The 14,500-nt window shown below is 38.7% G+C and overlaps 1 protein-coding gene across 13 annotated transcripts in view; it reads right to left on the bottom strand.

Annotated features, from left to right (window-relative positions):
• The window catches only part of NYAP2 (neuronal tyrosine-phosphorylated phosphoinositide-3-kinase adaptor 2), a 320,701-nt gene that overhangs the window by 103,095 nt on the left and 203,106 nt on the right, over positions 1 to 14,500 (bottom strand). For 11 of the 13 annotated variants that reach the window (XM_021924042.2, XM_021924051.2, XM_021924049.2 and 8 more), the window contains one exon: positions 9,470 to 9,613. The exons of the other annotated variants lie outside the window; for them this stretch is intronic. In XM_021924042.2, the coding sequence (XP_021779734.1) occupies positions 9,470 to 9,613 (144 nt within the window). The remainder of the gene's footprint in view (positions 1 to 9,469; positions 9,614 to 14,500) is intronic. 13 annotated transcript variants of the gene reach the window in all.

Below are 14,500 nucleotides of genomic sequence, written 5' to 3'. Positions count from 1 at the left end.
ATAATTGAAAGCAGGGGCCAGGTTCAATGTCTCACACCTGTGATCCCAGCACTTTGGGAGGCCAAAACAGGAGGATCATTTGATCTCAGGAGTTCCAAATCAGTCTGGGCAACATAGTGAGACACTGTCTCTACAGAGAAGGTAAAATTAGCTGGGCATGGTGGTGCAAGTTTGTAGTCCCAGCTACCTGGGAAGGTGAAGTAGGAGGATTGCTTGTGCCTTGGGATGTCAAGGCTGCAGTGAGCCGAGATTGTGCCACTGCAATAGAGGCTGGGAAACACACTGAGACCATGTCTCAGATAACAATAATACTAATAATTGGAATCAGGAGCTCAAATAGGTATTCGTACATCCAAGTTTATGGTAGCATTATTCACAAGACAGAAGCAACCGGAGCGTCCATCGATGACTGGGTCAACACAACGCAGTACAGGCATACAGTGGGGTATTATTCAGCCTTACAGAAAAAGGAACATCTGGAACATGCTAGCATAAGGGTTTATTGCTACTGGAAAGACATTATCCTAAATAAAATAAGTCAGTCACAGCAAACCACCATGGCATGTATCTACCTATATAACAAATCTGCATGTTCTGCACATGTATGCTATAAAGTATAATTAAAATAAATTTTAAAACTGTATTAAAATATACCATAACATAAAAAGTGCTATTTTAACCATAATTTCTTATAAAAATATAAATACATATAACATAAAATTTCCCATCTTAGCTATTTTTAAGTGCATAGTTCACTAGTGTAAAGTGCATTCATTTTGTTGTATAATCAATCTGCAGGGCTCTTTTTGTCTGGCAAAACTGAAGGTCTATACCTACTTATAACTCCTCATTTCCTCCTCCCTTTGGCCCCTGGCAACCACTCCTCTACTTTCTGTCTCTAAGAATTTCACTATATTAGGTAACTCATTTAAGTGGAATCATATAGTATTTGCCTTTTTGAGAAGTTAAAATATTTTAAAGGCAATACATCCCCGCCTAATAATTAAAGAAAGATAATTTAACCAACACTTATTTTTCAGTGTCCCGAGACAAATGGAATAAAACCAGTATCAGAAAATAACATTATAAACTATTCCCAAGCTGTTTATTCACAGCTTCAAAGAAAGTGTAACTCTAGCTTCCAAACGTCACAGCCTCAAAGCCTAACGACCCATCTGCTTCAGCCCACCTGCTCTTCCAGATTTTAAACAAACCAGGGAGTGTCACTTAGGTCTCCAGCCTCAATTAAATAAAAGCCTACAGCTTTGGAAAGGAATTTCGTGTGTGTGTGTGTTTTCTCTTCTTCTTTGTTTTCAAGTCCCAGAGGTTAGTCTTCAGTAAATTTTGGCAGGTATATTTAGAGAAACTTGAACAAAAGGATTAAAGAAATGGTACTACTCAGACCTGTGTCTGTATACCTTAATGTCTGCCTCCTAAATAGAAAGCAGAGCTAAAAAATCTGTAAGAAAATCATAAATGTATTATTGAGAATTTTATTTGGGAATAAATCTGTTTTTCGTGTGTGTGTGCGTGTGTGTGCAGGTGTGTGTGTGTATTCGAGAAACTGCTTCCTAACTAAGGTGTTTTCAAATTCAAATAAATATGAAAATCTTCAAAATAGCTGTTGAAAAGAGACAAATTGAAAGTAGACAATTAGACTCTTGTAATATGTAATATGTAAATAAGATATATTGTAAATAAGATATATTGAAAACTCAAGGAAACCTATTCAGAGGAAAAGGACATATTTATCCATATCCATATATCTCAATGTCTTTTTAAAGTCTGTTGAAAACAAAATTGATTTTAGTAACATAAACTCTCTGGAACAAAATCAATCTTACATACTGTGGTAAAGCTTTATGTGGAATCTGAGTTATTTTGAGTGTTCACAGTTACAGCCCCAGCATGTAGCTCACAGTGCCAACCACATAGAACGCACCTATCCTCTATGTAGTGAATGAATGAGTGAATGTTGACTATTGCTCTAAAATCTAATTCTCACATTGAAATCTGAATTTGAATTAAATTTATTACAAAAATGGATGTATTATTATACTTGTATTTCAGACTGCATGTTTTGTATATCATTGTCTTAAATTTGTTACAGTGTTTAAACTGAAGAAGGATACAGAAGAAAGGTAAGACCAGGAGCAATTTGTCTTTGAGCAAACATTCCCTCCAGGATTCTAATCCATCACACCTCATGCAGCTAACCCTGAAGTTTCCCATTTCCTGCCTCTCTATGCTGTCTGTGGGTCTAATTCTGTCTCTCTGGCTTCTTCCCTGTCTCTCTCCCTCTCCATATGTGCCCTGGATCCTGGGCCACCTAGAAAGACTTGGTTTCCTGGGTCTAATGGATTTTGCCATTAGGTCTGACCCCATACATTAGTGGGTTTTACCAGAATCTCTCATTCGCTCCTCATCAACATTGATTCACTCAGTAACAAATGAGTACTGAAGATTCTTATAAATCCTCACCACCTAAAGATCTCTTTTAGGCTCTAGGAACAAAACAATATAGCATGAATGAGCCTTTGCACATGACTGCCTGGGTGGGGGCACAACTTGTTAAAATTGGCAGCACTGTTCTCTCTCCAAACTTGCTTCTCTTCTAGCTAAAAAGTCACGGTCTTCAGAGCTAGACAAACTTCCACTTTGCATTTTGCCCATGCCATGTATTTGCTACTTAACCTTAGTCAAGGTTCCTGAACCCCAATCTCCATATCTGTAAACAAAGATAATAATTGCTGTTACTGTGTTCCTGTGAAGATTAAACGAGATAATGCATTTAAAGTTCCTTACATAGCAATGCTAATAATTATTTTTTCTCCTACTGTTTTTCTTAGCGACGTAGATTACCCTTCTTACAGATTCGCTAGGGAGATACTTGGCAATCATCTATACTATGTCATCCCTAGCATGGAGAGTACCCACAACTTAGCAGTCTTGGGATTTGGACAGGAAACAGAAGCATATAATACTTTTCCACACTTTTCCCTAACCACCATCATGACTCTATTCTTGTCTCTACTTTTCTTCTTTGTATTAAGGCAAAAGCCCCTACCTGCCTGTCTCCTATCATGATCCATTTCCATTTATTTTCCAGTGAAATTACTTCCTGATTCCCCAAGGCCCTTAGAACCAAGATCCAATGCTTTGCGTTAAGACATAAGGCCCTTTTGTAAACTAGTTTCTGGCAGCTCTCAACATTTCTTTTCCATTACCTATTTTAATTGAGATGATGAGTTGGTTTCTTGATATTTGCTCTTTCTTCAGCCTGACACACCTCTCTTCCAAAGCAAAATGATGAGCTAATTAGCCAGGTCTTCTTGTTTGGGAATACTTAACTTGAGTGTTATCATTCAAGGAAGGCTTCTCCTAATTCCTTTTCCTAGTTTGAGTTAAAGTTGTGAGTAAAGGGTTAATATCAGGCTTGGGCTACCCTAAAGAAAGTGACTTCGGAGCCTGCCATATTGTAGTACTTTCACCTTGGCAATTACAATGACACAAAGTGTAATGTTGCACCTGCCCTATTTATTGTAAGCCCTGATCTGTTGGTCTGTACCTGGACAGATGGACTACTAGGTGGCATGGGGACTAGGGACAACGTGACAAAAATAATAAAAGATTTGTGGGGAGCCAAGGCTGCAGTTTCTTTGGATCAAGGTGACATGTGGATGCCTTAGTTTTAATTCCAGCAGTCACAAGCCCTTGGTACAGTAGCTGTGTATATGGTAGCTGCTGGGGGTACCTATGAGGTACAGAATCAAACTACGTTTCTGCAACCTAATGAAACACGGTATTACATTAAAACTTTGTGTCATTGCTGGGCCACCCTATGCCTTCCATGGCACATGTCTTGTGCTCTGATGTGACATCACTGGCATCACTTATCACTCCCAGTTGTTGATTTATATATCTTGTTGCCCCCCACTGTATCACAAGCTTTAGACCAAAGACTGTAACTTTCACATTGGTACTCAGTATCTAATAGAGTCATTAGTGAGAATTGAAGGGATGGGATGAATAACTGCATGCCTGCTTCATCCAGGATAATAGCTTATTGCTGTTTGCTTCTGGCTCTAATCCCATCCCTGGCTCATACCCGCCTCTCCAATGTCTCCCTGCACATGAGCCATGCATAGCAAGCATAAACCAATAGCCCTTAATAACTGGAGAACATGAGTTAGTTGCTGTTGTCAAAATTGTCTTTTCTTAAGCCATAAATGTTTCCACAATTACCACTTGTTATTAATAGGCCATAAAAAACAAGCAATTTGCCTGGAAAAATGAGTTTTATTTGGAAATATGAACAGTCACATCATTTACTTGGAAAAATTTAGGATTCTATTCTCCTTTTTTTTTTTTTTTTTGCAATATTTAAAGGGATTCAACTGTCATTCATTTAATTGCCTCTGTGAACATGTAGATGACTCAGATGATTTACATAAAAAGTTTTTATATGTGTGGTCCATGACTGCTGTTTTTATTATTATTATTATTATCATTAATTTTTTGATGGAGTTTCACTCTTATCACCCAGGCTGGAGTGCAATGGTGCGATCTTGGTTTACTGCAACCTCCATCTCTCAGGTTCAAGCAATTCTCCTGCCTCAGCCTCCCTAGTAGCTGGGATTATAGGTGCCCACCTCCACAACAACTTTTTTATTTTTTCATTTTTTTAGTAGAGATGGGGTTTTACCATGTTGGCCAGGGTAGTCTCGAACTCCTGACCTCAAGAGATCCACCTGCCTTGGCCTCCCAAAGTGCTGGGACTACAGGCATGAGCCACTGATGTGATTTTTGAAATGTCACAATCTCACATAGAGATCACTTGGTTTCAAAATATAGGCTGTGGTTGTGCCTTTAAGAGGCCAAAGGTCTGTTGCTGATGAGCAATTGAGCTTCCTGTGGACATAAAGAATGCTTCCAAGTTGTTACTTCATATTGGCATAATCAACAGGATCAAAGATACTGCATTCTACTCCAACTGCTGAACAATGAGAATAAGAAGTGATCAAGGCAGATTAATTAAGCAGAAAAAAACACATTTAAAGCACTAAAGGAGGCACTGAACTAAGTTGCATTATCAGATGGGTATTAGATTCAGTCATCAGATTTTAGAACTGAAACAGCCCTTGGAAATCACCACTTGCAACAGCTCACTCAAGGTAAGGTGTGTGTTTGTAATTACTGAGATGGTTGTCCTGCCTCTCAGAGGATAACTCCAGGGAAGACCAAGGTTTCCTACCCCATGGGAAAACTTGGCTCAATTTTGAATATCTTTAACTTCTAGAAAGCTCTTACACAAAGCTCACGTTGACTTTCTTTCCAGTACCACCATTTGTTAGTTGTTGGTACTCCCTATACAAATCTAGAACTCTCACTCTACCAGTCATCCTGACCTATATTCTAATTGAATATCACAGAGTATTTTAAAACCGTGGTTTCTGGAGCTGATTAGAGCCAGACAGACAGAGAGGTTTACCTACAAGCCCAGGCAAGTGCTATTACTCCATTCTCCAAGTCTCTAAGGAAAAGAGGGCAAAGGCCCTGGGCCTCCACCACAGAAGAGCATGGAGGAGTGGGGGCATTTTTTATGTTTCACTATTCTTTCTCTCTTGTGTAAACTCTGTTATTTGGGGTCAGCTATGTCAATTCTTACATCCAAGGGAAGCCTTCTCTTCAAATATATATAGAGAAATAACAACAGCTCAGTCATTTGGAGATTCCATGGTTTTAAATACAGTCGGAAAGAAAGCCCAGGTTTGTGTTTATGAAGGCACACAAGATAAAATGATGGTTTACACACAGATGGGGCACACTGAATCAAGTGGAATATGCAAAAAATCCTAATCACTTTATGGGTGTAAGAACAGCAGAGAGCCTTCACACAACTTGTCCAAGATCGCGCAAACAGCAATTAGCAAAGACCTGATAAAGTAATAGGTTTTTATCTTTATCAGAGATTATTCAACAGAGTTTACACAAGAGAGAAAGAATAATGAAATATAAAGCATTCCCCCTGCTCTGCCATGCTCTTTCATGGTGGAGGCACTGGGCCTTTGCCCTCTTTTCCTTAGAAACTTAGAGGATGGGCCGGTCATGGTGGCTCATGTCTGTAATCCCAGCACTTTGGGAGGCCGAGGCGGGCGGATCACGAGGTCAGGAGATCGAGACCATCCTGGGTAACGCGGTGAAACCCCGTCTCTACTAAAAAAAAAAAAATACAAAAATTAGCCGGGCGTAGCGGCGGGCACCTGCAGTCCCATCTACTCGGGAGGCTGAGGCAGGAGAATGGTGTAAACCCGGGAGGCGGAGCTTGCAGTGAGCCGAGATCGTGCCACTGCACTCCAGCCTGGGCGACAGAGCAAGACTCCGTCTCAAAAACAAAACAAAACTAAACTAAAAACAACTTAGAGGATGGAGAAATAGCAGTGCAACGAGAAGCCCCCAGCACTTGACTGGGCTTGTAGGTAAATTTCTCTGGCTGGCTGGCTCTAATCAGCTCCAGAAACCACAGTTTTAACACACACTGTGACATTTAATTAGAATACAGGTCATGGTGACTGGGAAAGTGAGAGTTCTAGATTTGTATCGGGAATACCTATACCAGGCACTGTTTATCTCTCACTGTAACACAGGGGAACACACACACTGACTTATACACAACAGTTCTCCATAAAACAGTTGCAAATAATAACAAATTTTCATAGCGTGGAATAATAAATAGAATTTTTAAGACCATGCCTGGCCTTTAAAAGCTGTCCACCAAACATCCAGATGATGGAATTATTCGTTTTTTTAATCAGGATACATGAGGATTGTAGAGATATTGCCACCAAATTATTTCTGCCTAAAACATCCCGCATTAATAGTAGATATCAGATATTTGCATATTTCAGTAACACTTTCTTTGAGAAATTCTAGTATTGCGGGGCGATTTGCTCAGAGAACTCTATCTTTTCATGTATGTGTGTACTACGGAAGTCAACGGACTAGCCGTATGCTGATCAAATCCCTTTGTCCTTCTCTCTGGGCATCTAGTTAAGCCATGTTTATGAGCATTCTTGCAGCTGGGGAGAACTGTATAACCGAGGTCTAGCCATCAGAATGCAGGCGGAAATGACATATGCTACTTCCAGGTCTGGGCATCAAATGTCCTATAAAATCCTCATCCTTTTGCTTTCTTCTGCCGGCTGGAATTTTTTTTTTTTTGACATTTTAGAGGTTATCAGACCCACTAGATGGACACTTCCCGATAACCTGGAAGAGCAGCCCATCTTTCACTGAATTCACTAATTGGTTGCCATCTTGCCTGTGACAAAAATCACAGCCTGTGACATAACCCAGAAATAAGTCATATTCCAGTACACTGCTGAGGTTTTGAAATTGTTTGCAATAGCAGTTGGACTATTCTCTAGATGTAACTCTTAATTCTAATTATAAATTCATGTAGCACTCAGTTTCTGCCCAACTTCTTGTACAGAGTTTAACAGATATTATTTCTCATTTTCTCTTCTGTAAAACGCCGCCTAAATATTAGATCCTTGTGTTTCTAATGAAGAGAACATTTTTATTGGTATACTGACAGAAAAACTAAGAGACGGAGAAATTAGGTTGACAAATACAGTTCAAAAATCCAGTATGTGAGGCTTTTGTTAGCTCTAGTTGTAATAAAATGCCTTTATAAAACTCATACTCTTTACTGAGTATTGAATAGATATTTTAAATACTCTGGCTTTAGTAAATATGTGCCAAGTGTAAAAGTAGTTGAATCTCTAGAATGATCATTCATTTGAACAGCTTACATTTATTTTATTTATATTAATTTGAATGAGGCTAGTGCCAACCAAATTTTTTTCAAATAGTTTTTCATTCAAAATAGTAGCAAAACCTCCAAATCTGTAAGAAATAGTTTAAAAAATAGATAATTTTAAAATATTCATAAATAAAATATTAACCATTCTTAACATACATAATTTAGATATAAATCAGACATACTTAGGAATAAATAAGAAAGAATTAAAATATTTTCCCAGAAATACAAAAACTATAAAACATCCTGGCTTGGGGTTGAGATGATCTGTAGTTCATTCTCAGCTCAGTTCAATAACATCTTTGGGAATCTGAGGAAACAACTCTTACTAAGCCTTGGTTTTCTTAGATAAAATCATAGATTTGAAACAAACTGTAAGAATTTTCCTAAGTCTAAAATTGTATACTTCTATGATATCCAAATTTTAGAAAAAAACAAAACAGTTCATGAGGCTTCGACAATATTAGTTTTGTTTTAAAATACACCTTCACTTTACATGGAGTAGACATAGACAGAGAGTGTCTACGTTCTTCTTCTTATACTCTTCAATTAAACTAAACTCTATGTAGTTTAATTTAATTTTCCTTCCTACTACTTTTCCCCAATGAAATCACAATGGTCTATATAATAAATGAAGAAAGTGAGCTATTAAAAACATTAATGATGTGTTTTTAATGTTTTCCCCTGCCTGTTATTAAAAAAAAAGTTAATGTTTGCTAGTTACTACTGGAAAGTCAGGAATGCAGTTCTACATGATGTCTTATAACAGCAGCAGCATCAACACTGTTATTAGAGCTACCACATATTAAGTGGCTACTATGGGTCAGATGCTTCACTAGACTTCTTACAAATATTATTTCCAGTTTTTACTGTGATAGTTAATTTTAGGTGTCAATTTGATTGGATGGAAGGATGTCTGGATGGCTCATAAAGTATTGTGAGGGTGTTGCCAGAGCAGATTGACGTTTGAGTCAGTGGACTGGGAGAGAAAGACCCACCCTCAGTGTGGTCTAATCAGCTGCCAGCAGGGGTGGAATAAAGCAGGTGGAATAAGCTTGCTTGAGGAGTCTTCTGGCTTTCATCTTTCTCTGGTTTGGGTGCTTCCTGCCCTTGGATATCAGACTCCAGGTTCTTTGGCCTTTGGACTCTTGGACTTGCAACAGTGGTTTTCTGGGGGCTCTTGGGCCTTCAGCCATAGACTAAAGCCTGCACTTAGGCTTCCCTGTTTTTGAAACTTTTGGACTTGGACTGAGACATAACTGACTTCCTTGCTCCTCAGCTTGCAGTCAGCCTATCGTGAGACTTCACCTCTTGATTGTGTGAGTCAATTCTCCCAAATAAATTCCCTTTCATATGTACAAATATCCTACTAGTTCTGTCCCTCTGGAGAATCCTGACTAATACACTTACCTAGCCCTTCCAGGCTTCACTGTGAAGCAAAACTTGGGGTCCTGTTGACTGGGAAAACTCACTGTTATGGACTGAATATCTGAGCCCCACCCCCTCCCCAATTTATATATTGAAGTTCTAGACCCACATGTGATGTTATCACACACGTTGGGTGTGATATCCAAAGGTGGGGCCTCTAGGAGGTAATTAGGTTTAGATGAAGTTGTGACGGTGGGGCCTCCATGATGAGATTAGTACCTTTATCAGAAGAGGAAGGGACAACAGAGCTTTCTCTGTCTGCCAGGTGAGGATACAGCAAGAACGTGGCTATCTCCAACCCTAGGAGAGAGTCCTCACCAGTACTTGAATCTCTTGGCACTTTGAACTTCCCAGCCTCTAGAACTGCAAGAAATAAATGTCTGTTGTTTAAACCACCCACTTAATGGTATTCTGTTATGGTAGCCTGAGCAAACTAAAATACTCACCAAGGAAAACTCACCAAGGGTCTCAATGGTTGTGTAAGCTCCCCAGTGCCAGTCAGAAGTGGGTGACAGGAGGAACCAGGACATGAATGCAAGTCTATATGAATGAGCAGCCTTTGCAGAGAGGCTTCCCTTTGTTTTGCTTTCTTTTGTTTGGGATATTTTAAGGAGGATTACTTATGTTATTAAAAACAACAGAATTTTCTTTTTAGAAAATTTGAAGATTACATAAACAGGAAGAGTGGCATAATGAGATGTGGGAAATGGAAATCTAGACAGTACATCTTATACACAACTCATCTCCTGAGACACTTCAATAGATAGTCATAAAGAAGCCTGTAGTAGTTTTCAGATAGGACACATACTAGATCAGTACTCCTGAACAGTATTGGGTTATCCAAACCATAGTTACCAAGATATATTTATTGGTAACATTGAAACAAGCCAGAAAACAAAGAATGTGACTTTTCTAAAACTGGCTTTAGCAATTTACTCTGAAATTTTTTTGGATTGATTTTTCACAAAAGACAAGTGAGGAAAAGTGTGTGTGTGTGTGTGTGTGTGTGTATACATATATATATATACTTATTATGTTCAACCAATGGTAAAAGGTATCTACCTTTACTGTATCTGTCTAGACATTTTGCATGCCAGGCACTGTGACCTGGAAGAATAGAACAGTGAACTAAAACACATGACCTCTGCCTGAATAGAACTCCTAATGTAAGGTAGAGAGAAAATAATTACATGAACTCATATGGAATTAGAGCTCTGATAAGAGCTACAAGAGATGATAGATGTAATGAAAAGATATAATAGATGATTTTTTTAAGTAGAGAAGTCAAGAAATCTTGATTAAATAGTGATTCAAAAATGGCAAAGGGGAGGGTGAGGGTGGATTAGATTAGTTTTGCAGGCGGAGGGAAATATTTGTGCAATGCCCATGGCAAGTTGGAAGAGGGGAAGATCTGCGTAGCTGGAGTAGAGAGAGAAAGGGATAAAAGGCACTAACTGAGGGTGAAGAGACAGAGCTGATCAGATATACAGGGCCTCCTTCTGAAAAGAATTTCATTGCTCAGTTTGAGAGCAAAGAAAAGCAGTTTAATGTTTATGTAGGGATACATGGAAAACATATGCACACATGATTAAGATTTGTAAAAGATCACTCTGGTTGCAGTACAGAGGAGGAATTGAGGCTCTAATCTTAAAAGATTTCCTCTGAGAAGGGAAATGTCTGGAAACTAGTGGTTTTGATGGTTGATTCCAGACTTTCCGTAACACAGTAATGTAGATCCCGTAGCCTATATTTGATTTCTGTCTATCACACATTTTCAAAATTTTCTTCCTGCCCCATTCTCTTCCTTTCTGCACCCCAAACTCAACCAGCTTGCTGAAACCTTGAAGTCCATGAATTAAGCTTTTGATATAAGCTAAAGGCAAATTCTACGTGGCATAAATACTCTACAACTGTCAATGGAGTATAGATGTTCTTAACAAAATGATTCTGTAGCTAAATAACTTTTGAAAAGGCTTGGTTAAACAGAGTTAAACAGAAAGGCTTGCTAATAAGATTTCTTCAAGTCTTTAATGAATTATTAGGCACTGCATGTTTAGAAGGCTTATATAATGTTGAGATTCCTTAATTTTATTCTCTAGGGTGATTCCCACCCCCGCCCCCCGCCCATTCCAAGAACAATTCCAAAAGATATCTTGTTACACAGAATGCACTTTGAAAACTATGAATAGATGGCCTACTGACAGCCTGTTGCTGGCAGAGATGGGGCCGAAATTCAGAATATCTATCCCATTCTATACTATCCCATAGTTTTGGGAAAAAACTAAACCCTGGTGTATAACAGAAATTTTCAATTATTTACATGTATTTACTATTTCCTTCTATCTACTATTCTAAACTCTCTGGAATGTTATGAAGACAGAATTTTGACTCCCCTTAAAATTCACATGTTAAAGTCCTAATCCCACAATATGACTGTATTTGGACATAGGCCCTTTAACCAGGTAAGGAAGGGTGAATATGGGCACAAAGGTGGGGCTCAAATCCCATAGATCTGGTGTTCTTGCAAGAAGAGAGACCCGAGGTATGCATCCACAGGGAATAAAGGTCACATGAGCACCCAAAAAGAAGGTGGCCATCTGCAAGCCAAGGAGAGAAGCCTCAAGAGAGACCAAATCTGCCAACACCTTGATCTTGGACTCCAGAACTCTGAGAAAATAAGTATCTGTTTACCCCACCCAGTCCTTATTTTGACATAGCAGCCTAAGCAGACCAATACACCAACTGTACATGAAATCTCAATCTAATTCTACCACTTTCTAGATTTTATTTGGGGTAGGAAGAAATTTGAAGAAATGAATGGAGGATAATGAATGTTTCCTAAGAACTATGAGGCAACTACACAATCTTCATTTTACTGATGAAGAAACCAACACACAACGAGGTTATATGACTTACCCATTAACACCTGCTTGGTGAACAATAAAGCTGAGGTGTGATTCCCAATTTATCTGAATTTAAATACAGTATTGGCTACAGTTTACCACATGCTTTCTGGATTCCCATTTCTTCATTTTTAAAGTGTCGATATCATACTACATTAAAGCACTTCTAAGGACCTCTTCCAAATGTCAAATATTATGATGCTATTAACACTTTAATATCATTGAGTTTTACATCTTTTATTTGGGGCAGATTTAAATAAAGAAAGTACCACCTTTAGCTCTGGGCAACCAGTGTTCCTGCCCTGAGTACTGCACTTTGGAGGTTCTCACTCTGATTCTCATCCTGTTACCTCTCAACATAGGACAAGGAGTCCACAAAGCCAAGAACCTGTGCCCATCTAGAGCCTCTATCCTCTTTTCCAGACCTCTCGATACGCAGCCTGGACCCAAGAACTCTCTGCATTGCTGGTCCCAAGCTGGCTTCCAGGTCCCGGGCTGTCTTCTCTCCTTGGGTTTGTCCTACCAAAAGCTGATGCTGAATGTGCTATGTGCACATGTAGGCTTAACAAATGGCAAGTGGAAAGCTGTTAGCAGGGACAGTGAACAAGACAGGCAGGACAAAAAGTAAGGGCCTCTATTTATGTTCTTACAATAGGCCTCATAATTAGGTAGGCTCATGTAAGAAGAGTATGAATGGCATCACTCGGGACTGGAGTTGACTGTAGCTTACTCTCTTGGATCCATTCTATCCTTGGTTTGTTCATTCAGATCGCAAGTGTTATAATGCCTATAATTTTCCAGAAGACTTAAAGATTTAAAATGATGTAGCAGCTGTTCTCTGATTTTAGTAGGTTTCCAATCTAGTAGGAGAGATGACATATCTTACAGGCATTGTGAGTCAATTAAAGAATTTTGAGCAAGAATATGACAAGAAGTAAAGGCAGTGATCTGTATGGTGGATTGGAACAGCCATAGTTTAGAAGGTGAGGTTTCAGGACAGCGTGATTACAATGGTCCACTGTCAGAAGGAATGAAAAGCGAAGACACAAAAAGAAGTGGACGCAGGAACAAAGCTGGAATATAAAGGGAGAGAACAGTCCAGGGTGACATTTGGACTAGGGAATAGTGCCACATCTATGCCACCTTCCTCCCTTCCCTAGTCACATTTATTCACATGGATGGTGTTGTGGTTCAGGACTAAGAATAAGGCAAAAGTGATCCAAATCACAGATCCTCCTTTCCAGAAAGTCACTGTGTGATAGAGAACAAAGACATGGACACTTAAAAAATAAGCAAGTTAAAGCCCAGAAATGTCAGCCTGACAAAATAGCACAGCAAATACTTTTCTAAAAAATTAAAAGATGGAGAGAAATAATGGTTCAGGGACCATAATAAGTTCAGCCTGTTTCTGAAAGGAAGGCTGTATATTAGAAAGAATGAGACCCAAATTTACATAGAAAAGAAGTGACAAATTGAATGTTTTAAGTGGCAGGCTACAGAGTTTGTATTTATTTTCAAGGAGCAGGATATGATGATGTCATCAGTTTTAAAGGAAGATTCACCCAAGAGAGGTGTGTGAGAGGCACCAGAAGGAAGATGTGAGAATGATTATCCCAGGTCACAGGCTCATTATCAGTGCTACCTTATCTCTGGGCATGTGAAATCTACAGACATCCAGATGTCACCACCTCAACATTAGAATGCCATCAACTTCTAAAATATCCTTTTCAACATATTGTACAGACCTAGTTTTAAAAATGCAGAAATATACAACATTTAGTAGTGTATCTTTTTATAAATAACTAGTGTTTGCATCCAGTGCCACAGAATTTGTGGCTATCTACCAGATGAAGATCATTTTATTGGGATTCCAAAATCTACCAACTGTTCAATGAAAAGATAATCATTTTTCGTTAACTAACCTCATTGTCTGGTCTTAATCTGATGTCAAGATTTAGTGAGAGAAATACCAGACAAGGTTATATAGAGAATTCATTAAATAACTACTCTGAACCCTGAGTCAATTCTCTGCATATTAAAAATGGAACATAATTATAGAAAGTGTCCTTATTGTTCCACAACCCTTTTTACTTCAAAATAGTGCATAAAAATGCAAATGTCTCCCTATAATTTACCACATTAAATATGTATGCCCACAGTTCTCTAAGGCCCCTGTAATGGCAATGGTATGCTTTTAGTCCTTTTCCATTTAAGACCTGACAGTACTTCAGCTCATTTTATTCCCTCTAAATTCAGTTCTTCATGGTTCTTTTGATAGAGAAACAACTGATAAAAATCTCCTAGAGGGAAAGATAGAATTCTACAGTATTGACCGAAGAGGATTTTA

The sequence above is a fragment of the Papio anubis genome, chromosome 10 (assembly GCF_008728515.1).
Source record: "Papio anubis isolate 15944 chromosome 10, Panubis1.0, whole genome shotgun sequence".
Taxonomy (NCBI): domain Eukaryota; kingdom Metazoa; phylum Chordata; class Mammalia; order Primates; family Cercopithecidae; genus Papio; species Papio anubis.
Note: the sequence above shows the minus strand (reverse complement) of the source record. Positions and strands in the feature narration are given on the sequence as shown.